Below are 23,018 nucleotides of genomic sequence, written 5' to 3'. Positions count from 1 at the left end.
TATAACATAAGTAATAAAAGAAACATAAACCATGTGCATTTGAAATTCCTTTTGACAAAAATTAGTTGGACATACAAAAATTTTTACTTCACATGAAATTTAGTAAAATAAAATGCCTAAATAAAAGTATTTCACAGTTATCTTGAAAAATCAACGTCTTCCTACCTAAACTGCGCATTAAATCCTCGGGAACGGCAAAAACGTAAAAAATTCCGCCTTTGACAGTGAATAACGGCAAAACGGTTCGGTTTTTGCGCTTTTTGCATAAATAACAAATGATGTATCTTGAAAAGTTCTACAAAAATGAAGAAATAGTCTATGGCCTTAAAACGACTCCTTCCTCCCAAAAATGGGCAAAAACCATCATTTTTCAAAAACATGCACAGGGTGTCCCAAAAGTGTAAAAATTTGTAAAATAGGCAAATATTATTGTTATTAATCAAAATCTGCATCTATATGACAGTTTTAAGTAACTTAAAAATAGAAAAAAACATACTAAGACACATATTAGAGTAATTTGAAAAAAATAGCCAATTTGGACCAAGTTTTAGCTCTACAGACACAAAAATCACATTTACAGGGTGTTCCAAAATGAAATTTGACAACCTTATAGTCCCGGGTCCTCCAAACCGTTATATACCACATATGCCTACAGATAAAACACAGGATTTAAGCCAAAAAAAAAGATTTTTTTCGGATAGGTATTTTGGGTATTACGCTAGATATCCAAAATACACTTTTTGTTGGACACCCTGTAAAATTAGAGTTTTGGCCAAAATAGCATTATGTGCGCTTTTTACATGAATAAACGATCATTTTGGTGTATAAAATGTATAGGTTGGATGTAAGATTGATGAAAAAATTAATTTTTAAAATTGTGAAAAAATGGGTGTTTTTTAAATTTTTGTTACCTACCTTCATAGATAGCTAGATATCTAGACATCCAGGGACTCTGAAACTTTTTTTTGGCCATCCAGCATCCTTGAATCACCCAACGGACCAAAATATAGAGTATTAACAAAATCGGAGAGGTAGTGCAGAAAAGTGGTACATTTGGCAAATAATGCACCATATATATGTTTTTCAGAATACTAGCTTTTTTAAAAATAATGAAATTGAGACCTTGGCCCTACGGGGCTCCTCCAGGTGAGGTCTGATTATAAACAGAATAGAAGTATTCCCAACTCTGAAGAGGAACAGATAAAAGCTCTCCTGTATCAGGTGTGTATGTTCTAATATTCAAGTATCGAAGCTACTTTATAATTAGTAACGGTATTCCCGTCTCTATAGGATAGCTCTTGTGTTTATAGACATGTTAGAACCGTCCTATTTATAACAAATTTTACAATATGATTTTTAAACAGTTACATTTTCGGAAGTGTGACAACTCTATTAACTGTAGCAAAAAATCTGTGAGTTAGTTGTCCATGAATTCATGAATTTAGAATTTAACCCAAGTCTAGAAACTTTTTGCGTCGATTTGGTGAACTTCGCTTAATTACTTTTATGGTTCTTGTCATTCATTTTCCATGAGTTCTTGAAAGGTACCATAACCATTTTATTCCTAACCTTTCTTCACAAAGGGGGGGGGGGGTTAATGAAACCATCTCGTAATCAGTGAGCAAATGGTACTTAGAATTCGAATTTCGATCTGAACTTTTGCATGAGTAATCCTTGGAAGGTCCATTTTCCCTAAATCGAACAAAAAGTTGGAAAAGTAACGGTTGGCGGCTCATCCGTTTAGCCGTTCTTTGCCTATTTTCAGGGTAAATCCATCATCAATTACGTAGGAATCAACTTTTTAAAACATATTTTTGGTTTAAATCATGTTAAATGATAGCAATAACCATTTTTAAAACTTCTAGTACCAACAGCTACCGTCTAGAACCGTTTAAAAGCGTTTTGGAGAGGAAAAGAATATTATGTGGAGATAGGTTTCGTGAATAATTTGCAATGTAGATATAAAAAAAATGGCAAAACGGCTGAGCCGTTAGCCGTTACTTTTCCAACTTTTTGTTCGATTTAAGGATAATAGACCTAACAAGGATTACTCATGTAAAATTTCAGATGGAAATTCGAATTCTAAGTGCTATTTGCTCACTGATTATGAGATAGTTGCATTAAACCCCTCCCCCCCCCCCCCCCCCCTTAAAGTAAATATATCTATTTCTTCGTCTTGTACGGAATTATATTTTTTGTACCTATTCGTGTAGAACTGTAAATTTGTTTCCTATTTAATAACAATTCAAAACTTTGTTATTTAAATACTGTAGCATACCTATAACTTTATTAATATTTTCCAGTGTACAAAATAATAGAGGATATATTTTAGGGAGAGAAAATGCTCAAAGAATTAAAACAGAACGTTGATTTAGCCCTTGCTTAGTCTCTATTCTGTATTAGGTAATAATTTTGAATTTTCTAAAACAATGGCGTACACAGCAATTTACCGTAGGGGGGGGGGAGTGAATACAAATAGAGATAGTAAGAACTTTTTTCTAAAGCTTCAGATTTTAAATTGCTGGTTTGTATGGGTTAAACTTTCCAGGAAAGCTTAATAAATATCTTAGAATGATTAGGCTAATTTACTGCGCCTCACCTAGAGTCCAGGGGAGAGGCAACCCAATAGTAGTTTTTCTGTATGTATTGGTAATAATCAGGTAGGGAGGGAACAATGGACTGTAAATTACACTGGTACCCAAATATAATCTAATTCGTTAGCTTAAAGGCTTTTATGCTTTTATTGAATTTTGATTGGTTACTTCCATAACTAGCAGTATTAAAACTATTTAAAACATCCAGTTAAACAAGGTTGATCATATTATTAAAAAAAATTCCTTTTCAAACAACATTTTCTGTCTTTATAGTTTTACAAATTTCTTTATCTTTAATAATCTTTTGATATGTAAATTATATTCATATGATTTATGTCATTAAGACTGAAGATGGTGCAATGTTCACCGAAATATATTTCAATAAATAACTAAGAAGTACCAGAGACTTTTTCACTCAGTGAATTTATCATAAAACTTTTTAACCAAATGTCTTACCCCTTAAGGTCCCAAAGTAATTTTTATAAATATGTTTTATTGTTTTGGATAAATTAGTTCTTGAATGTTACACCAAATTTTCTTGTTTTCTCTAATTAAGTAAAACTCGCAGGAGGCCAAAATAACAAAATCACCCCATTTACCTCATTCCCTCCCCTCCTACTGGACTAAAAAGTAAGCTTCATGTTAGCAACCTAAATTGACGACAATTTTTCCCCTGTCATAATATCCACGTACACTTTATATCCATTATTATTTTTAGTTTTAGAATGTTGTGTAGAAGAAGTTTAGCCCTGAGATCCCAACTTAAGTCGTGTATATATCGCCCCTGCCAAACATCAGCCCCTAGACAGGATGATAATCTGTATCCTGGCCACATTGATACCTCCGGCTTCCAGGTTTAATTCTAGATTTTTTTTATATCAATGGCGTTTTTTGGTAGGTACTATTATAATCAGTGAATGAACAATAAGGTATCAAATGCCTTTGTCAAGTCTAAAATACTTAAATTATTTTTTTAGGTAGAATTGTAACATAAAGCATTTTTTATACCCAATTATTATAAGAGCTCTTGAAATGAAGCTGCTGGTAAACGAAAAATGAGATTTATAGTTTTGACCATAAAAAACCACGTGTTAATATAACTTTAAATTCAATTATTAATGAAACATATAGACAAAAGGCTAGTATCTTATATTATCTAAGAGCTATGTATTCCAAGGAGTAAAGAAAGTATGAAAACAGCCTATAACCAAACTTAGATATAAGAACTAAATAGCCTAAAACCATCCAGGAACCTATTAGAAGCTTTCATAAAATATAGAACTCAATCGGCTCAATGGTTATTGAAATCTTAAGCTATAGACAAACAAAACCTTAATACTTTACATAATAGGATTATAATATTTTACTGTTTTAGAAAATGTTGTTGGCTGGAGGGTCAGCTCTGGCCGCTCTGTCCAACCCCTGGCGTGCGGATATGGTAGCCGTCAATGGGGAGGTCACTGGCACACCTGCACTCAAGTAAGATTAAATCAGGGATCTTAAGGGATAAAACAATTGACGAAAAATTTTTTTTACATCTAAAATGACGATAAACAAAAAAACCTCTTATGTAAATTGAAATTAGTTGAAAAGTTCTACTGAACAATCAAAAACCTATAAAAGTACCAGCCAACGAATAAGATGATATGTTTGTCAAACTTTGCGTGCTAGTGTATTTTTATTTACAGTAGAATGCCCCCTTCCTCCCTTATACAAAATTGATAGGATGTATGTTTTTTGTCGTGTCTTTAAGATCTTGAAATCTCGTTGTTGTAGTAAGCTTGATTCTGATGCACACGAAGATTGGTCAATTGTTAGATTGGTAAGCTTCGCGCACAGCTAATGTAATACATGTTACATTTCAAGCTGACCCACAATTCTCGTTGAAGAAACTCCATTTTTACATCACCCTGGCATTAACCTAGAATAGAATAAGCCCTATTAGGATATTCTGTCCTCTCTTATTAATTTTCTAAAGCTTTATCTCAACCCCCACTTACCCTTTAGAGTAAAGTCTCTAATTTTAGGAAATATTTAATTAATGGTAAATCATTCTAGCTTTAATTCAAAGGTATATGATAACAAGATTTGAAGAAACGCCCGAAGGACAGAAGATCTTATTTGAAAAGCCGAGAATTACAAAGGAAACCTTGGATTCCCTGGCAAATTATCCATCTGATACTGTTGGTGGCACTTATTATGCTTTCATGAACAAGTAAGTCACTACAATTTCATCATATATTGTCCATTTTAAAAGTTTAGTTGGTTTACATTTAGGATATTTTCTCGTCCATTACTACGAATAAGTAGTAAGTTTTGTAAATTACTATTTGATTTCCTTAAAAATTCTAAAACAAATTAAAGTAGCCACAAATAAAACATTATACAGTGACACTTCTAAATTTTATTTTGTTAAAAGCAGTGTTACAAATGCTAAGTATCCGTAAGGTTATGTGGTCTAAAATTTGAACACGATATTAGAACGGTGAAATTAGCTTTTAATCAATATAAAACTGGTAAAAAACCAGCACTGAAAACCAATATCTCTTTCCGATTACCATGCCCAATTTTAGCGTTTAAATCATGTTATCAAACAAGCATAAATATCCTCCTTTTTATTTGGCAAAAAATGTTGAGCATTAAATTTCTAGGTAGGGGGTACTCTTTAAATGTTTACTTTTTTTATTCAGATATAATCTGAATCCTGATGACAGAGATAAAGTTCAGTTTGTTGATGATCCTCAACTTGCATATGTCATGACCAGGTAATTATTATATTAAAGTAACTGGATGTGTGCGTCTCTCTTAGTGTACCAAAGGAACCCCATAACCGCTGAACCGATATGGTTTTCCTTTACAGTGAAGCTTCTCATAGGTCCAGGGAAGGTTATAACTATTTTGGGGTAGGGTACCACCACTCTCCTTGGAAAAATCACCCCTAGAAATAAAATGATACCAACATCCCCCGAAATTCCAATAATTTGAAGCTACCAAAGGTTCAATTTTATCTTTTTTAGTATTATGCCTTTGTAAAGAAAAAAATGCTCATCATCCTTAAGATCATATTTTTCTATATTTTGATTTCCTATAATATACCTAATAGTTTAAATTATGTACCTAGGTAACTATTTCTAAAAACAAATGTTCATAAAAATAATATTCGTTTTTACTTTTGACTGGTAGAAAATAATCTTGGTTTATCCTGGGATCTAAAGGGATTAGACAATGGCCGATAAATTGATGTACATCCCCAATGGTAAAACACAAAATTATCCCTTCTGTAAATTACAATTAGTGGTTGAAACGTTTGGAAACTCAACTTAGTAAACAAACCAATCAAAATTTATTAAAAGTCCGTAAAGTTAACGAATAAAAGTGTTATTATAAAACTTTGGGAATTAGTGTAATAAACAGCCCATTTTCCCCACTCTCTCTGGGTTTATGTCTCTTTGTGGTGTGTCTTCAATTCTGTCATATCTACATATTTTTTACAACTGCTGCCATTACCTTTTATGTTTAAGTAAAACACTTGCGGATGTGATAACATGCTAAATTGAACAACACATTTTTTTGTCAGGTACAGGGAGACACATGACTTGACACACGCCGTGCTGGACATGCCGACCAATATGGTGGGCGAGGTGCTGGTCAAGTGGGTCGAGGCCATTCAAACAAGGTTACCCATGTGCATTGGCGGAGCTATCTTTGGACCCCTCAGGTTGTACATACATTGTTTAGCTAAAACTAGGGAGGGAGAGGATATTGAACTTTAGATTACATTGGTACCAAAAGTTTATATTGATTGGTTGGTTCTATAACTAGCAGCGTCTAAACCTTCCAACCAATAATTTTAATCTACAGAAGCAGCATCGTCATCATTTGCAAAATATTTCAATTTATCGTCCATTATCTTATCCATAGAAAACCCTAGATTTAATTGAAATAATACTTTTAACTTTTATTTAGGTTTAAAACCAAACAAAGAGTTAAATATCAAGAAACACTTCCTTGGGCTATAAGGTACTTGTTCTATTTCTATGACAACTTATATAACACATAGGCATCTAGGGGCATTTGAGTGATAGGGAAGGGGAGGGGGAAGTTGACCATGCACTTGTATGTTTGCTCACTAAAGGACAGTAATCTTAATTCATTGCGTAAAGGGAATGAGTTTTCTCGTATTCATACGAATCCGGTGGATAAGAACCGGTTCTCATACATACGAAAAAAAACTATGTCTAGCATCGTATTATATCCAGCTTTCTACGAATATAAAAATGTACAATTATAAGAATAAAACAAGTTTTTTTAGCCCGTGCCTACGGCACCTCGGAGCTTTACAAAACTGGTTTTAATCTTATAATTGTACTTTCTATATCCACGGAAAGCTGTTTATAATACGATGCGAGAAATAACTATTATTGAGAAAAAAAACTAATTATGTGTTATCTAGTGTTGGAACTAACGCCAAATTTTTGCCTGGTGTTTACTACGAGCAGCGCTGGGAACAAAATATCGAAGAATTCAGAACTGAAATGAGGATTCCGGATATTCCCAAACTTAGCTGAAATCCAGTAAGGGTATGGTGTAAATTACACTGGTACCCAAAGTTTTACAATCACGTTTTCTAATTTGTACTCTCAAAATCTTTGGGTACTTTTATTAGGACTTGATTAATTTGTTGCATACTATTAGTGTTCCAACTTTTCAACCAATAAGTGTAATCTTTAAAACATCTATTTAAATTAATTTACTTGCTCATAAAATTAAAAATGACATTCATTCAGTTTATATTGTATTGAAATTATTTCTATATTTTGTAGTCATATACATGTATATCATGTTAAACTTAAGAAAAATTAATTATTAAAAGTGGATAATAATAATAATAAGAGAGGGAGAGGACATTTTAGTTGGTTTTGTTGTAGAAAGTGTTTTAACTTTTGAACACACAATTTCATCTAAAAATTTGGTAATTTTGTTTAATATCATTGGGGATGTTTATTGTCCATTGTCTAAGACTTAATAATCTCAGGTCATTATTCTCTTCATCAAGAATATAAAATGCAAAATTTCAGAAACTACAAAATGGTGGAACCAGAAAAAAGCAAGAAAAAACTGCACAACAACAATAGTACAAATGGAAAACCTGAAGGAAAAACTATGAAAAGTCCACTCGGAGATAAAATTATCATCGACACTGTGGGAGCTAGATCTGGTACCTGTGTATTTCATAACTTTCTCTATGCACTGTTGTTCCTGTTTGGGGCCCTATATTTTGGGTACCTCTGTGATAAACCAACTTTCCAACATTATTCTGCTCAATACCCATATCTAGGTAATTATTTACTGGGGTTGGCAATCCGGAATCCGCCCCATTTTTGACTCAGAATCCGAAATTCCGAATCCGCAATTCAGATGTGGCAGACAAATTCCAAAAAAGTATTTTATTGTTTCTTAGCTACAAGTAAAATAGTTGGTAGCATACAAAGTTTTTTTGTATTTTATTTTCACAGTAGCTTTTCATGCTTAGTTTAGGTTAGGTTAAGTAAGGGTTAGAAAATGGCAGCTGTAGGCACTAAAAAAATTTATGTATAAAAAGACCTTAAAAAATATTTCTAGAATCCGCAATCCGTTATTCAAAAATTCCGCAATCCGCAAAAAAAAAAGAATCTGCAATCCATGGATTAATCCGCTTTATTTTTTGGCGAATTTTTGTAAGAATCCGAATCCGACCTAAAAATTCGGCGGAATGCCAACCCTATTATTTACAGTTATAGAAGCGAAGTTACTCTATAATTCATTCAGTCTAGCCGTCAGTCTGTTAAAATATTTTTTCAACTGTTATTTTAGATAGACTCCTAATACTCCTTACGAAAGAGAATCCAGTATAAAACTTATTTGGTGTGTCAGTTTGTCGGTTATGCTACTAAAGACATTTATATATTGATCTGTAAAAGTTTCGTGATTTTTTATATTTTATCTCATCTTTCTCTCTCTCTCCCCACCTTTTTTGTGATAATTGAGCATTTGTTCTATAACTCACTTTGCCCATTTATCATGTCCATCCATGATTTATTTTGTGCTTCACTACTTATGAATGTTGTCTGAATTCATTCATTTTTTAGACGAAATTTGAGTATTGTTATTTATCGCATCGTTTTATAGACAGCTTTCCGTAGATGTTAAAATGAAAAATTGTAAGTTTTATACCTGTTTTGTTAGCCCCAAGGAGCCGAAAAATTTGTTGAAAAATAATTTGTTTACCTAGGTCATTTAGAAAACTTATTTGTTGTGATAGAAGATTATTCTCCTTTTCATCAATTTATGCAATCTGATGAAGAATTCTTTGAGAGGTAAGTAAACTCGTAAACTGTGAGCAAATTGTACCAAATATTGTGCTAGATTTTTAAAACTTTTAGGCTATGTTAGTTAAGAAAAACCCTGCGGAAATTGTTTAGGCCTTTTTTTTGACTATTTTGATGTAGAAACATACTTTTAATTGCTTGTTTTTTGTAGGTTTTTTTCCTTGAATAGGTACACTGTGTCTATTCATTAGGACATTATTTTAAATGATTCAGCAAATCTGAGGCCAAACACAAGGGTTAAGTGCTTTTTTTTATAGTATGTGTTGTCATACATTTAATTATAGGATTTTAGGTCAAGAAACCCAAATTCAGAGATAAAATATGCATTAGACTAACCTGAAGCTAACTTCAGCGGGCATATACTGGCGTCCTCCAAATTTTTGAACACCTATTTATACCTATTCCAAACATAAAACATAATATTATTTTTTGATTTAGTATGAAACGCACCTCTCCAGAACAGGAAGAAAACTTGGATGCTCCTCCTCCCTTCAGAATATTTACTAAGGTTTGTCTTATGCAAAGAAAACTTTATTTCTAAAAAATTCTAGGAGTTGGGGCAGGGGATTTTAGGAAAAATTTAAGAAGGTGGGATTTTTACAGAATGATTTCTCTCGTATGGAACCCGTCCCCCTAAATATATCAATACCATAATTGGATCTATAATAAGCTTTACTGTAATAGCAAGACACACAGACTGATATCATATTTATTTAGGATGAATTATCTCGATATGATGGATCTGAAGGAAGTCCTGGCCTCTACCTGGCTTTTCTTGGAAAGGTAATATGGTAATTTCACTCTAAGTACCATGGCGAGCATCATTTTCCGTTGCTTGGTGATTACTTTAGGACAGATTACATACTTTTAGGGAAAGCAATTTTAACAAAATATCATTGATATTGATAGGGATAATAATATGGTAACTACTGACTTAAATATGATAAAATATTGTTTTCTGCTAATATTTATGGCTCTTAAGAGATAAGAAAATTTACAATAAATTGGTGGACGTCCCCAATAATGATAAACTACGTTACCAATTCTGTAGACTTAAATTATTGGTTGTAAAGTTAAAACACTGCTAGTTTGAACTATCTCTGTGCCTGTCATCCAATTAAGATTTTATTTACTTATCCAAGTTTTTAAGCCATCTATTAAGGGACCGTGTTTTTAAAGCTTTGGTACCTTAGTGGCAATTAGTTTTCATATAGTTAAAGGGGGAGGTAGGTTATGCTAAAATTCCGTAAAGTGTGAGTTTTAAGGCTTAAAAACAGTAGTAGAACGATAATATTCAGTAGATATGCGTATTCCTTACCTATTAAATAGAACCATAGACAAAAAAAAATTATATATTTATATTTAGTAAGTATTATCGTTCTACTACTGTATTTAAGCCTTAAAACTCACACCTTTAAGGAATTTTAGAACAACCTACCCCTCCCCCCTTTTTGTACGTATATAACAATCTTAGAGTGGCTTTGCTCCAATCTTTAATTTAAAATCAACAATTTATTTAGGTGTTTGATGTAAGCAAAGGAAAAGACTATTATGGGCCTGGCGGTGGCTATGCTTTCTTCAGGTATACACTTACACCAACCAATCATTCATTAATTGTGACGTTTCTGTATTGGATAACACGTCAGCTGATATTTACAATAAAAGAGGGAATACCATGGCCCAAGAACAGGCGCAGTTCATAATATTCAGATTTTTGAAAATCCCCTCGGATTGATTTTAGTTTTAGAAGGGAAAGGTGAAAAAAAATTCGTTTAACTATTTTTTCTGGGGGCTATTTCTCTTTGAAGGGGGAAGGCAGCTTCCACCAAAATGGATGCAAACCTTCTATGGTCATTGAGAACTTCGGCATAGCAAAATCCATAGCTAAAGACAGACTGACATCATGTTATTTACATATATGGATTTTTAATGCATTTTTTTAGTGCAAAAGATGGTAGTCGAGCCTTTGTTACCGGTCAGTTTGACGAGGCAGGTCTGACTGATGATCTGACCGGCCTAGCCACTTCTGATTATCTGGGCCTCAAGGAATGGTTAACATATTTTTGACAGTATATTGCAGCTTCTGTAGTTTGGGTATGAACGTCTTTAGTAGATGCGAAGGGTGTGAAGCGAATCCCTTCACTTTTAATTTTAGTTTTTTAAAAGAAGAAACATTTTTAATAGGCAAAGGTGTTTATTTTCCAAGGGTGATTTTTTTGAGAAGTTTCGTTCCTTAGGGAGATCCATAGGTAAAGACAGCTAGACCTCCTGCTGATACTTTTATATAAGTATAGCAACCACACTACTAGTAACAACACCAAAAATTGTTACACCCCTTTGCCTCAGGAGTGGGAGGAGTTCTATGGTAAAGATTATACACCAGTGGGTGTCCTACAAGGAAGATATTATAATCAACAGGGAGAGCCCACTCAGGAGTGGATACAAGTTCAGGTAATACATTTCTTCGGCTGATATTTGAGATAGATATATTTTTTTTATATTGTTTGTCTTTATGATTGACTGTTCTTTTTCTTTTCAAAGTAAATTAATTTTTTCTTTCTCTTTTTTAAGGAAAAGATAGCTATTGCAATTAAAGACAAGGATAAGAAGGATGTAGAAAAACAAACCTTCCCCCCGTGTAATATGGAATGGTCCAGTGAAAAAGGAACTAGGTAAGATCAACCTTCCTCCCACTTGTAATTTGGAATAGTCCAGTGAAAAAGGAACTAGGTAAGATCAACCTTCCTCCCACTTGTAATTTGGAATGGTCCAGTGAAAAAGAAACTAGGTAAGTTCAACCTTCCACATCTAGTAATATGGAATTATCAAGTTAAAAAGGAACTAGGTAAGTTCAACCTTCCTCCCACTTGTAATGTATGGAATTATCCATTGAAAAAGAAACTAGGTTAGTTCAACTTTCCTCCCACTTGTAATATGGAATTATCCAGTGAAAAAGGAACTAGGTAAGTTCAACCTTCTTTCAACTTGTAATATGGAATTATCCATTGAAAATGGAACTAGGTAAGTTCAACCTTCCCCATGGCCATATAGTAATATGGAATAGTCCAGGGACGTAACAACAAATATACTTAATTTTTATTGACTGAAAAAAGTCCATAAAGAAGATCGCATACCCTTAATTTTTCTGTATAAATAAAACTATGCCCTTATCCAAGACACTATCACAAGATGACAAATTGAAATTAGTGTTGTTTTTGGAACAGATTTATAGTGTGGATGTATATACAGATAACTACCTCCCTTCCTTTTTCAATGACCTTATTCGTCTGCTACCAAATAGTTTTCTGCTACTTTGCTGTGTTAATACACACCACACCATTGGTTGATTCAATTAGTGTGGGTTGAAATCTAAACCAAAGAAATTAAAATCGAATCATATTTACTTTTAGATTCTGGTGTACTGCCAAGTCAGGTGGTGTGAAGCGTAACTGGGTGGGAGTTCCCAGGCGCCTGTTCTATCCTGGCAGGGAGGAGAGGTGTGCTTGTATTAGAACAACTGGTCCACCATCAATAGATCCAGGTATTATCAAGTATTATTGTTAAAGAGTCCCAGGATGTCTGTCTGTCACGGATCTTCTTTACAATGAAGCTTCATTATAGGTCCCTGAATTTAAGGTTATAACTTTTTGGGGGGTTGGTATCTCCACCCTTACCCCAAGAGGAATCGCATCTATAAAAAATCCTCCTTTTCGCACCCCCACCCACCTCTTTAAAAAAATTCTTTAAAAACTAAAATTGAAAGTTTTACCGGCAGTATTCCTAAAGGCAAAAACTTTTACCTGCTATTTTATATCCTTAAATAAAAGTAACATTTCTGTAGCGAAGGATTTTGCTAACCACTGAACCGATACGGTTCTCCTTTAAACAATGTAGCTTCTTATAGTTTAGGGGAAGGGTTAGAACTATTTTAGAAGAGTATATCTTTCGCCCGTTCGTAAAGCTATGGGGGGAAAAGTAATTTTCTCGACTATGATTTATTTTACAAAGATTTTCTAATATTTTTAACGTATTCTCATATGTTGTTGTTGTTCTATTGTGCTTCGCTGCTTTGAATTTTGTCATTTTTGATAGGTACAATTGTAATTTCTTACTTCTAAAACAGTATTTTGTTTCAGCATCTAAAGAAAACCGCGGTGACTTGGACAACGCTCACTTGAAAGAATATGAGGGGTGTGCTCAGGATAGTTTTGAATGCTGGAAAGCTAAATAAAAACTCAGGGATAGATGGATAGGTTAATAGGAAAACATATGCAGAAGAAATACATAAAAAAGTTTGTGTTTGTAAAGTCCCTTTCGTGGCAACGCTCCTTAAGGGGCGTTTCTTAGTTTTTTTCACTATAGCTTTTCTCCAATTTCTAACCCCTGCTAAGGACTCTAACCCTGCGGGACAATCATCTAACCCAATATAACCTAACCTAAAATAACCTATCAAAAGCCATTTAAAAAATACAACGAATCACCCCTTAAGGGGCGTTGCAACGAATGGGTTGGACTATTCCCCAAATGTTCTTTTAATCTTGTTAAGCAAACAACAAACAAATTGCCTTTCAATAAGTTTTTTTTCTTAGCCCAGAAGATTTTGTTCAATTTCTTTAAATCTAATTTTATTGTTACATTGATTTAATGCTCCATTTTTTTATCATGATGTCACAAATTAGAAAGATACCACGTATTTATTTTATATTATTTTATGTTTGATATTAATTTTATAATTTTTAATAGTTTTTATTTTACAGTATTTTGTGATTAAATTTGCAACCCAACATTCCTATAATTCTTTATATTTACATTATTATATATTTTTTGTTGATATATTAAGTCCAGTGCATTTATTTGTTCTAATAGTTACTTTATTTACTTAAAAATTGTGATTTTCTACTTAATTCTAGAGAGGGATGGGATATTGGATTGTAAATTACTTTGGTACCCACAGTTGATTAACCATGCTATCTTATTTGTTAGCTCAAAATATTTGGCAATTATTAGGGTCGGGCCGGATATCCGGCCATTTTTAATATCCGGCCGGAATCCGGATATCAGGCTGATTTCTTGAACCGGACATCCGGTTATTCGGCCGGATATACGGTAATTTGCAGGATATCCGGCCCAAACCTAGTAATTATTATAACTTTGATTGGATGGTTCCAAACTACTAATGGCCAGACTTTTCATTTCATTTTACTGAAGGGAAATTTTTTTGGAATTGTTGGGAATGTATATTAATTTACCGTCCATTGTCTTATCCCTTAAGATCCCTGACTGGAAGTACCATAAAATGTGATTCCGTCCAGTTGAAATAATCAATACCCTACCTGAAGCAATAATGTGTGATTTTTTGTATTGTTAAGTTAATATTTTAATTAATAAATATCTCTTCTAAAACTCGTATTTTTAAACATACAGGGTGTTTTAGTAGGAAAGGCGCTCTATGTATTATAATTGTGAGTAAAGGGGGGGGGGGCGAAAGTGACACTTTTTGAAACCAAAACTAAAAGTCAAAGGAACTCAACTAAAAAAAGAGTTACAGGTCTGACATTTTGCATGGCTGTTGCTTTATAGGGGTACAATATGGAACTGTGAAAAAACGGCGGCGCATCCGTCGAAAACCGCCGAGAAAAGGCAAACAAAAATTCGGCTGGAAACGGCGGTTTTCGGCAGTTGCGCCGCCGTTTTTTCACAGTTCCATATGTACCCCTATAAAGCAACTGCCATGCAAAATCTTAGACCCGTAACTCTTTTTTTAGTTGAGTTCCTTTGTTGACTTTTAGTTTTGGTTACAAAAAGTGTCACTTTCGCCCCCCCCCCCCTTTATACCTGTCCTTGTAAAACGGTACAGGGGTAACAAGATTGGGTCTTTTCCAAAGATTTTTTTTATATTTTATATCTACCCATTAAATCGTTCAAAACCAGCCCTGAGCCTTAACTTCTTTGAAAGTTTTGGAATTATCGGTCCGGTCGTTTTTAAGATTTTATCGGACATATACACATCCTTTTAATCTAAGAGAGAGTTTTTTAATAATATTTAAATTTGCTGTAATGATGGAATACTTTTCCTAAATATGTTTTGATTCATAGAGGGAGGGGACATTGGACTGTAAATTATACATGTCTCACAAATCTGACAGTGTCTAAATTTCTCTGCATGTAATTTTAATCTAATGAAGGGAAAAATTATGTTTGTCATAAAATCATATTTGTTATCCATTGTCTTTTCCCTTTAAAATTCCTTGGTTTAGATTCGGTGGCGAGATAAAAACTATTTTTCATGTTTATTAAGGAGAAAATCAATTTTTTAAAGCCTTCTGTTAAATGAAAAATAGGCAGACAATTTGAAATAACAAGGATGATAATATTTCCATTGGTAGCAAAGCTTAGAGATGTAAAAAATGTACAAAATTTGTCATTTAAATCTTACTGGAAAATTCAAACATCTAGACATAATAGCATCCGAGAGAATCAACAATTTTCATAACAGAATAGCAGACAAATAGCACAGTACCGTATCGCCTTAGAACTATCCATTACTTGAGAGGCAGTGGCAAAAACTAATTATTATAATCCTGTTATTCAAAAATTTTATCTTTTGTGGGACACAATTGAACAAAGATGACAACATCCATAAAAGCAAAGCAAAGAAACGGTAGGACAAATGGACATTAACACTTGTATAGTGTCAGAACTAAATAATCATAATATAAATGTATAAGAGTCAAAGCAGAATTGTAAGTAAATTTGTTGAAAAACTGCTTGATACAGAATAATGTTTATGGAGATACTTACATTTTGTAGGACTTGTGTTGCTTCGCTTATAATATTGTACTTTGTTATCCCAGGAATCAGTATACCAAAAATCGGATAATTAGATCACATAAAAATTAGTTGTTAAAAAAGTAAAAGAATTAACATGTTTAAAATGGACGTATGGACATACTGCACAGTTATGGAATCTCGACCACAAAGAATTTTTTATCCAATCTTGACAAGTGAGGTATTTTTGGAAAGAGGAATATACATAGAAAACGCCTATGTAAATTAGAAAATCCGCAGAAATCATATTTGCAAGTTATTTGCAAAAATCTGCAATGTTAATTTGCAAAATTAATTTCATGCCTTAAATGACAGTTTTAGAAAAAAATTTTTATGAAATGTGTTTATCTGTAAGTTTAGAACATACTTAAGGCAAAAAATTTTCTTTAGTGTTACTTTTTTCACCTTATATATGGAAAAAGTAGTTTCTCACATTTTATGATAAAAAAAAGGTATAGGAACAAAAAAATAAGTTTTTTCTTGATGTAAACACAATAATTGGCATAAAATCTATCATCCTAAATGTAAAAATCAGATATAGAAACCTTTTTAGAGTCAATATAGTGCAAAAAGTAACCAAGACATTTTTGCAAAGTATGAAAATCTAAAGAAAATAGTTCTTTTTGCTTTTGATATACATATCAGATAAATGTATATAAAATTAGTGATCAAAAACTATAAAACATGTTATAAGTTTTTTCAACACTGTCATTGATTAAATTGCACTTTTAGGTTTAAGAATTACGGAAGTAGTGCATAAAAACTCTTTTTATGTAGTAATTAAACAAAATAAATGCCAAAAACCAACTACAAAATGGTCTACTGCATTATAAAAAACGCCTAATTGTTGATTTGAATTTATTGTGCAAAATAACTTAGTAAAAAGAGTTTTTATGTGCAACTTTGGTAATGAGTAAACCTAAAAGTGCATTTTAATCAATGATAGGGTTGAAAAAAGTTATAACTTGTTTTATAGTTTTTGATCACTAATTTTATATACATTTATCTGATATGTATGATGTGTAAACCTCTTGGAAATAAATCAAATCAGCTGAAAGTTGAAACCTGATCCATCTTTTTTTTTTAAAAGCATCAAATCGGGTTTAGATTTTAGGCTTTATCGCGGTTGATGGGATAGTTAAACGGACAACGTTAGTTATTAAGCAGATGTTAATTCGTGAAAAAAAGGGAAGAAAAGGATAAAGTAGAATAGATAACCATATCAATAAATATATAGTTATGTAGGATGAAAGACTGATGGACAGACAGACAAATTGAATTAGAGAGGCTTTGCTACTAAAAAATAAGTTTATCCATAAGAAGCTAAACTTAGCTTCTAAATATCAAAACACTTTTTAATAATAAATTCTCTTCTTTAAAGCTCGGTCTATTAATATAAATAAAGTATAAATCTGTGGCGTTCGCAGAGTTTTGCTACCCTCCTTAAACCAAAATCGAAGGGTGTAATTCAGTCAATGTAAAAAAGGAGGATGTGACTTTTTTTACCTTGCCATCCCCCTTGACTGTTTTAGGGGGTTGTAGACCCTTATCAAAGGAGGGGGGGGGGGGGGGTAGACACCTAGCTGGATGTATCTAACCCCTTTAATTTTGCATCAGTAACACACCAAAAATTAAATTTTATATTTTTACAACATCATATTTATATAACTTTAGCATGGTTAAATATGCATAAATAAACTATTAAAAATTGTAACACAAACATAGAGAAAAAAATAAAAGAGAGGAATCGAAGCAACTAGAAGACGAAAATAGGCAGTGGGCCTAGAGGCCTACTCAGCGCTGTTGCCGCGCTAAAATTTATTGCTATTCCACTACTTTTCAAATGGGAGGATTAAAAATTATTTAAAAAAATATTTTTTTACTTTTTACTATTTCCATATTTAGGGCAAGAATATTAGATCAGATATTTTCGTTTTAATGTTTTAATTAAAAATTACATAGAATTTTATTTTTATTTTAAAAAATTTGTTCATGAAAGATGAATCCTTCTATTTCTAAAAAGGGGGAAATTTTTTTCATAATGAACATTCAGCTGATTCTGACCGCCCACGGCTGTTTGCTAAATATCGCTTTTCTTTTTATTCACATTATTATTTATGATTGACTTACAAAAAGCCCTGGGCGGTTTTTGATTTTCGTCTGCTTCTAAATTTAGGGATGGGGAAGTAGTATTTTACCATGAAAAAGGGGTGAGTATTCATCCTCTTATCCTTTTTCCTTATGCTCCAGATCTAAAGGCACCGGCTAAAAAAACTGGTTTTAATTTTATGATTGTACATTTTTATATTCATAGAAAGCTGGATATAATACGATGCTAGACATAGTTTTTTCGTATGGAAGAGAACCGGTTCCTATCCACCGGATTCAAATGAATACGAGATAAAGATTTTTAAATTCTTGTGCAACAGTGTAGATATTGCTATAACAGAGGAGAAAGGGTAAGTTAATTTTACCAATGACTATAGAAAGAATAGATGTTCTATCACTGAATTAGACCAATAGTAAAATAGTTTAGGAACTATCCATTTAGATTATTGGTTAGAAAGTGTACATATTTCTGTACTTAACGGCATTTTTCTTTTCATTTTATTCATCTGATATTTTCGGTAGACTGTTAATTGGATTGTTTGTTAGTAAATATAAACAAAATTATTATATCACCCCTTTCAATAAAATCGCAAGGGTGTATTGAAGACAGCAAGTTGGGCGTTATTTAAGTGTCAGGGGGATGGATAGTACACCTTCCTAGGTGTCAAGACTCCAAAATAATCTACATTCACAAATGTTCCAAAAGCGTTCTTTGATTGGTATTTTGATGCGCAAAGCGTCAAATATTTTTTTCACGCGCCTCTTAGATTTAAGAGGGGTGTTTAGCCGGTGTTTACAAGGTGGGGATATCCAACCCTTCTAATTTTGTAATGGATCTTATCATAACCCCTTCTGCACGTCTCTAATTTCTAAGATAAAATAAATTGGATATGTTATTATTTTATTTTAGAGTTTTCCAGATAAATTGTCAGGTCTACTTCTAGAGTATGAAGAAACTGAAAGGTAAAATTGGCAGGGAGATAGGGGACAGTGGGCTGTTTATTACGCACTATATCCTTAAGTTTTATTGAAACGTTTTCTTATTCTTTGGCTTCACATCTTTGGGGACTTTTATTGAGTTTTGATTGGTCATTAGGCCATACGTTCCATACATTTCAACCAATAGTTGTAATTTACAGAAGGGAAAATTTGTGTATCATCATGGGGGGGGGGGGGGTATATCATTTTAACGGGCAATGTCTCATCCCTTGATATCCCTGAAAAAGTGCATATTCCCGAAATACAAAGCACGACGTTTTTAAGATGATGAAGAGATTACAATTATGAATTTATTATTTCCAAGGAGGGAGGAGACATTGAACTATTAAATACACTAGTACGCAAACTTTTATAACTATGTTATCTTATTCGTTGGCTCAAAAACTGTTTGAACTTTTATTGGATTGGATAGTTGCATACTGAGGTGTCCAAATTTTCCAACCAATTATTTTAATTAAAACTATTGGGGGATATATATAAATTCATAGTCCATTGTCTTATCCCTTAAAGTCCCTGATCATATATTAATGCATAGAGACTTTGGTAAAACAATTCAAATACAAATCTTTATATAAAAGTAACAGGATCTGTGTCTGTCTGTGTGTACCAAAGGATATTGCTAACCGATGAACCGATATGGTTTTCCTTTACATTCAATCTTTTTATAGGTCATTAGAAGGTCAATAACTATTGATGTCCCCTCCCTCTATGCTAATTAAATTATTAATATGATGCTCATTTATATCAATTGAAATATATACATTATACAATACATACAAGGATAGAACTATGGAAGATACAGAAATCTTCCACTTCTATCTCTAGTAGCAGATCACTGTGGGCTAGAATTGAATCAAGACAAAAGTAAGTGCCGAGCCCTGGGACCTATGTATGGTGAAAATAGACATAAAACCATGATTATTCCAGGTAAAACCAAAATATTTCAGCGGGGGCTTTTTGAGAAAATTAGATTTGAAAATTTCAAGTTCAATTTTCACCCCCTAGGAGTTGCCGCAAAATCATGAGAAAAAAAGGAAATATTATTTATTTTAAATTTTGAACAACTTTGCTTTTATAAAGTTCTTCCTAAAACCAATCCTGAAGGGAGTTAATTAATGGTCATTTTTATCAATTGCTTTGCAAAGGTCACGAAAATTCAGCCTAAAATAAATCATATATAGAGAGGTTTTATAAAAGACTTCATAAAAGCAAAGTTGTTCAAAATCTAAAATAAATAATGTTTGCTTTTCTTGTCATGATTATGCGGCAACTCCTAGGGGATGAAAATTAAACTTGAAATTTTCAAATCTAATTTTCTCAAAAAGCCCCCGTTGAAATATTTTGGTTTTACCTGAATTATACTGGTATCCAAAATTTAATAAACAGATACAGGTCGTCTCATTTGACCATTCATATTAAATCTTGATTGGTTGGTAAATACTAGCAGTTATGAATTTTTCTATCAATTATTATAATCTATAGAAAGTGAAACTTTATTTATTATCACTAGGGATGCATTGCACAGTATGAAGATCAATTTATCATATATTGTCTAATCCCTTTAAATCCCCCAGGGGGTCAGGTTTATGCAGAACTTTCTTTGGCACATTGAATATGAAAACAAATGATTTTGCATTTCTCTCAGGAATAGCAGTTATGGCAAATAGAATATTTTCTCTAAAATATTGATTTTGATAATCATAAAAAAGATAATGGCATGAAAAATAAATAGCGGTTACGCCCCTAGAGTCCATTATGGAACTAGAAAAAAAAAATGTTTTTGGGAAGGTAATTTTTTCTATGGGCAATTTCTCTTGAAAGTGTGTTGGTACCCTTCCCCCCCCCCCCAAAAAAAAAGGTAGAAACCTTCCTTATAACTTTGAGAACTGTAAAGACAAACATACCTGTTCAGCGGACAGACAGATATACAGACACAGATCCTCTTACTTGTATACATTACTTATACATGTATAAGGATAAATTCTATCAAAATCTATAAATCTATCAATAAACAAGTAAGAAAGGAAGGGAGGAGACATTGGGCTGTAAATTACACTGGAACCCAAAATTTTGCAACCATGTCATGTTTTTCGTTGGCTCAAAATCTTTGTGTACTGTTATTGAACTTTGATTGGTTGGTTCTATAATAGTAGTGTTCAATGAATTTAATCTACTGAAGGGGTGTTTTGTAATCATCGTTGATGATAGATTTATCGTCCATTGTCTTATCCCTAATAAACCAATATACCATTAGCCCACCCAAACATAATTTAATTTTCATAGATTAAAATCTATATCCAGGAATCTTATGGGATAAGACAATAGCCGATAAAATTATGTACAACCCCAATGATGTTACACAAAATTAACCCTTCTGCAGATCGCAATTAGTGGTTTCAACGTATGGACACTCAACTTAATGAACTAACCAATCAAAATTTATTAAAAGTCTCCAAAAGTTATTAAGCCTACGAACCAGAAAACGTTATTTTATAAAGAAGGTGTATTAACTTTTTTGCTTTTTATTTAAGATAGCTAGCCGGTGCTTTTAGTAAGTAGTAGATGTAAAATTTTTCATAAAATTCAGATATGCAATCGGTTTTTTTGTAGACCTCTTATTTTTTAAGTAATTTAAGTTTTTTAGAAAATAATTAAGTCGGTTTTAAGGTACTAAAACGCAACAAAATAAAAGAAAAAAATGGCCAGTATGAACAAAAATAGTAAGATCTTTGATTTGATACCTTACTTTAAAAATTCTGTTGAGTAATTATTGAAAAAAATCTATTTTTTTAACCGCAGTTTAATAAAAACTTTAAACCTTAATATTTTCTCAAACAGACATAAAAACATGGGTTTATATATACCTTTAGAATCAGAAAAATATTACGAATCCATTCTAAGCAAAATTGAAAAAAAGTAAAAACTTTAAAAAATAAAAATGGCCTAAAATATTATATTTTTACAGGCAACACTTAATTGTAACTATTAAACTAGCCAATCAAAAATCTCTAAAATTGACGAATCAAGAAGCTTCACCTCAAAACTTAACCAATAGAATTGACAAAAAAAAAGGATAATGTTCAAACAATATAAACAATAGATACTACAATAAAAATAGTGATACTTACATAACATGTAAAGAATGAAAAATTATGAACAAGTATGCTTCAGTCTGTTTATAAACTTCAAAACAATGCAGTTAAAAATGCATTATTGTTTCTTGTGTTTAAAAAATATCTGTTACAGTGTATGTACATTTGTTTAGGTTTTGTTCAGGTTTTGTTCAAGTCAACCCTTTAAAGCCAAAAATTATGATTCTTAAAATAAATTCTTATTTTTTTTGTTATAGTTTTATAAAACTTTTTCAATTTTGCTTAGAATAGATTTGTAATATTTTTCTGATTCTAAAGGTATATATGAACCCATATTTTTTATGTCTGTTTGAGAAAATATTTAGGTTTAAAGTTTTTATTAAACCGAAGTTAAAAAAATAGATTTTTTCAATAATTACTCAACAGAATTTTAAAAGTAAGGTGTCAAATTAAAGATCTTACTATTTTTGTTCATACTGGCCATTTTCTTCTTTTATTTTGTTGCGTTTTAGTACCTTAAAACCGACTTAATTATTTTTGTAAAAAACTTAAATTACTTTAAAAATAAGAGGTCTACAAAAAAACCGATTACATATCTGAATTCTATGAAAAATTTTACATCTACTACTTACTAAAAGCACCTGCTAGCTATCTTAAATAAAAAGCAAAAAAGTTAATACACCTTCTTTGGGGACTAGTGTAATAAACAGCCCAATATCCACTACCTCCCTGTTAAATATCATAGGTTGTCCTTGATGTAAAATTAATCTTCCCCAATAATTATTTGTCATTTGTCACAAAATAAACAATGCAATATTGTCGTCAATTGTTTGACTTCTAACTCATTTTAGGGGATAATGCAATGGACTATAAATTGATATCATCCGCATTGATAATAAACAAAAGAACCCCTTTGTAAATTAAAAACATTTGTGCAAACTTTAGACTACATTTTTGCACATCACATTTAATATCTGATAATAGTCCCCAACAACAATTGTAAGCTAAAGAAATAAAAAAATTTCATT

General features: G+C 32.2%; 2 protein-coding genes across 3 annotated transcripts; both read left to right on the top strand.

Moving 5' to 3' along the window:
- Nucleotides 1-1,151: 1,151 nt before the first annotated feature.
- Coq4 (Coenzyme Q4) lies at nucleotides 1,152-7,514 on the top strand. 2 transcript variants are annotated; one of them, XM_080163566.1, is made up of 9 exons: nucleotides 1,152-1,221; nucleotides 2,333-2,403; nucleotides 3,319-3,448; nucleotides 3,970-4,073; nucleotides 4,666-4,809; nucleotides 5,285-5,359; nucleotides 6,172-6,312; nucleotides 6,561-6,614; nucleotides 7,048-7,514. In XM_080163566.1, exons 3-9 carry the CDS (start codon nucleotides 3,320-3,322, stop codon nucleotides 7,160-7,162), a joined length of 762 nt encoding a protein of 253 aa, XP_080019692.1. In that variant the 5' UTR covers nucleotides 1,152-1,221; nucleotides 2,333-2,403; nucleotide 3,319; the 3' UTR covers nucleotides 7,163-7,514. The 2 variants fall into 2 exon arrangements, with proteins under 2 accessions (XP_080019692.1, XP_080019691.1); XM_080163565.1 differs by having other exon boundaries at nucleotides 1,153-1,221; nucleotides 3,313-3,448.
- Nucleotides 7,515-7,650: 136 nt separating this feature from the next.
- LOC145321905 (neuferricin) lies at nucleotides 7,651-13,204 on the top strand. Its single transcript, XM_080163563.1, has 10 exons — nucleotides 7,651-7,932; nucleotides 8,866-8,950; nucleotides 9,401-9,470; nucleotides 9,680-9,745; nucleotides 10,483-10,544; nucleotides 10,906-11,010; nucleotides 11,311-11,413; nucleotides 11,534-11,634; nucleotides 12,373-12,503; nucleotides 13,099-13,204. Exons 1-10 carry the CDS (start codon nucleotides 7,659-7,661, stop codon nucleotides 13,191-13,193), a joined length of 1,092 nt encoding a protein of 363 aa, XP_080019689.1. The 5' UTR covers nucleotides 7,651-7,658; the 3' UTR covers nucleotides 13,194-13,204.
- Nucleotides 13,205-23,018: the final 9,814 nt, after the last annotated feature.

Source organism: Acartia tonsa, chromosome 6 (assembly GCF_053477335.1).
Source record: "Acartia tonsa isolate MP-2025a chromosome 6, ASM5347733v1, whole genome shotgun sequence".
NCBI classification, from domain to species: domain Eukaryota; kingdom Metazoa; phylum Arthropoda; class Copepoda; order Calanoida; family Acartiidae; genus Acartia; species Acartia tonsa.
The sequence above is the reverse complement of the archived record's forward strand: the minus strand, read 5'-3'. Positions and strand labels throughout refer to the sequence as shown.

Excerpts from the sequence above, each read along its gene's own strand:
- LOC145321905 (XM_080163563.1), top strand. The coding sequence starts at position 7,659 with ATGCAAAATTTCAGAAACTACAAAATGGTGGAACCAGAAAAAAGCAAG. Across the intron at positions 10,545-10,905 it reads GGTGGCTATGCTTTCTTCAG|TGCAAAAGATGGTAGTCGAG; the intron begins GTATACACTTAC and ends GCATTTTTTTAG. Across the intron at positions 11,011-11,310 it reads GATTATCTGGGCCTCAAGGA|GTGGGAGGAGTTCTATGGTA; the intron begins ATGGTTAACATA and ends TTTGCCTCAGGA.
- Coq4 (XM_080163566.1), top strand. The coding sequence starts at position 3,320 with ATGTTGTGTAGAAGAAGTTTAGCCCTGAGATCCCAACTTAAGTCGTGT. Across the intron at positions 4,074-4,665 it reads ACTGGCACACCTGCACTCAA|GTATATGATAACAAGATTTG; the intron begins GTAAGATTAAAT and ends TTTAATTCAAAG. Across the intron at positions 6,615-7,047 it reads ACACTTCCTTGGGCTATAAG|TGTTGGAACTAACGCCAAAT; the intron begins GTACTTGTTCTA and ends TGTGTTATCTAG.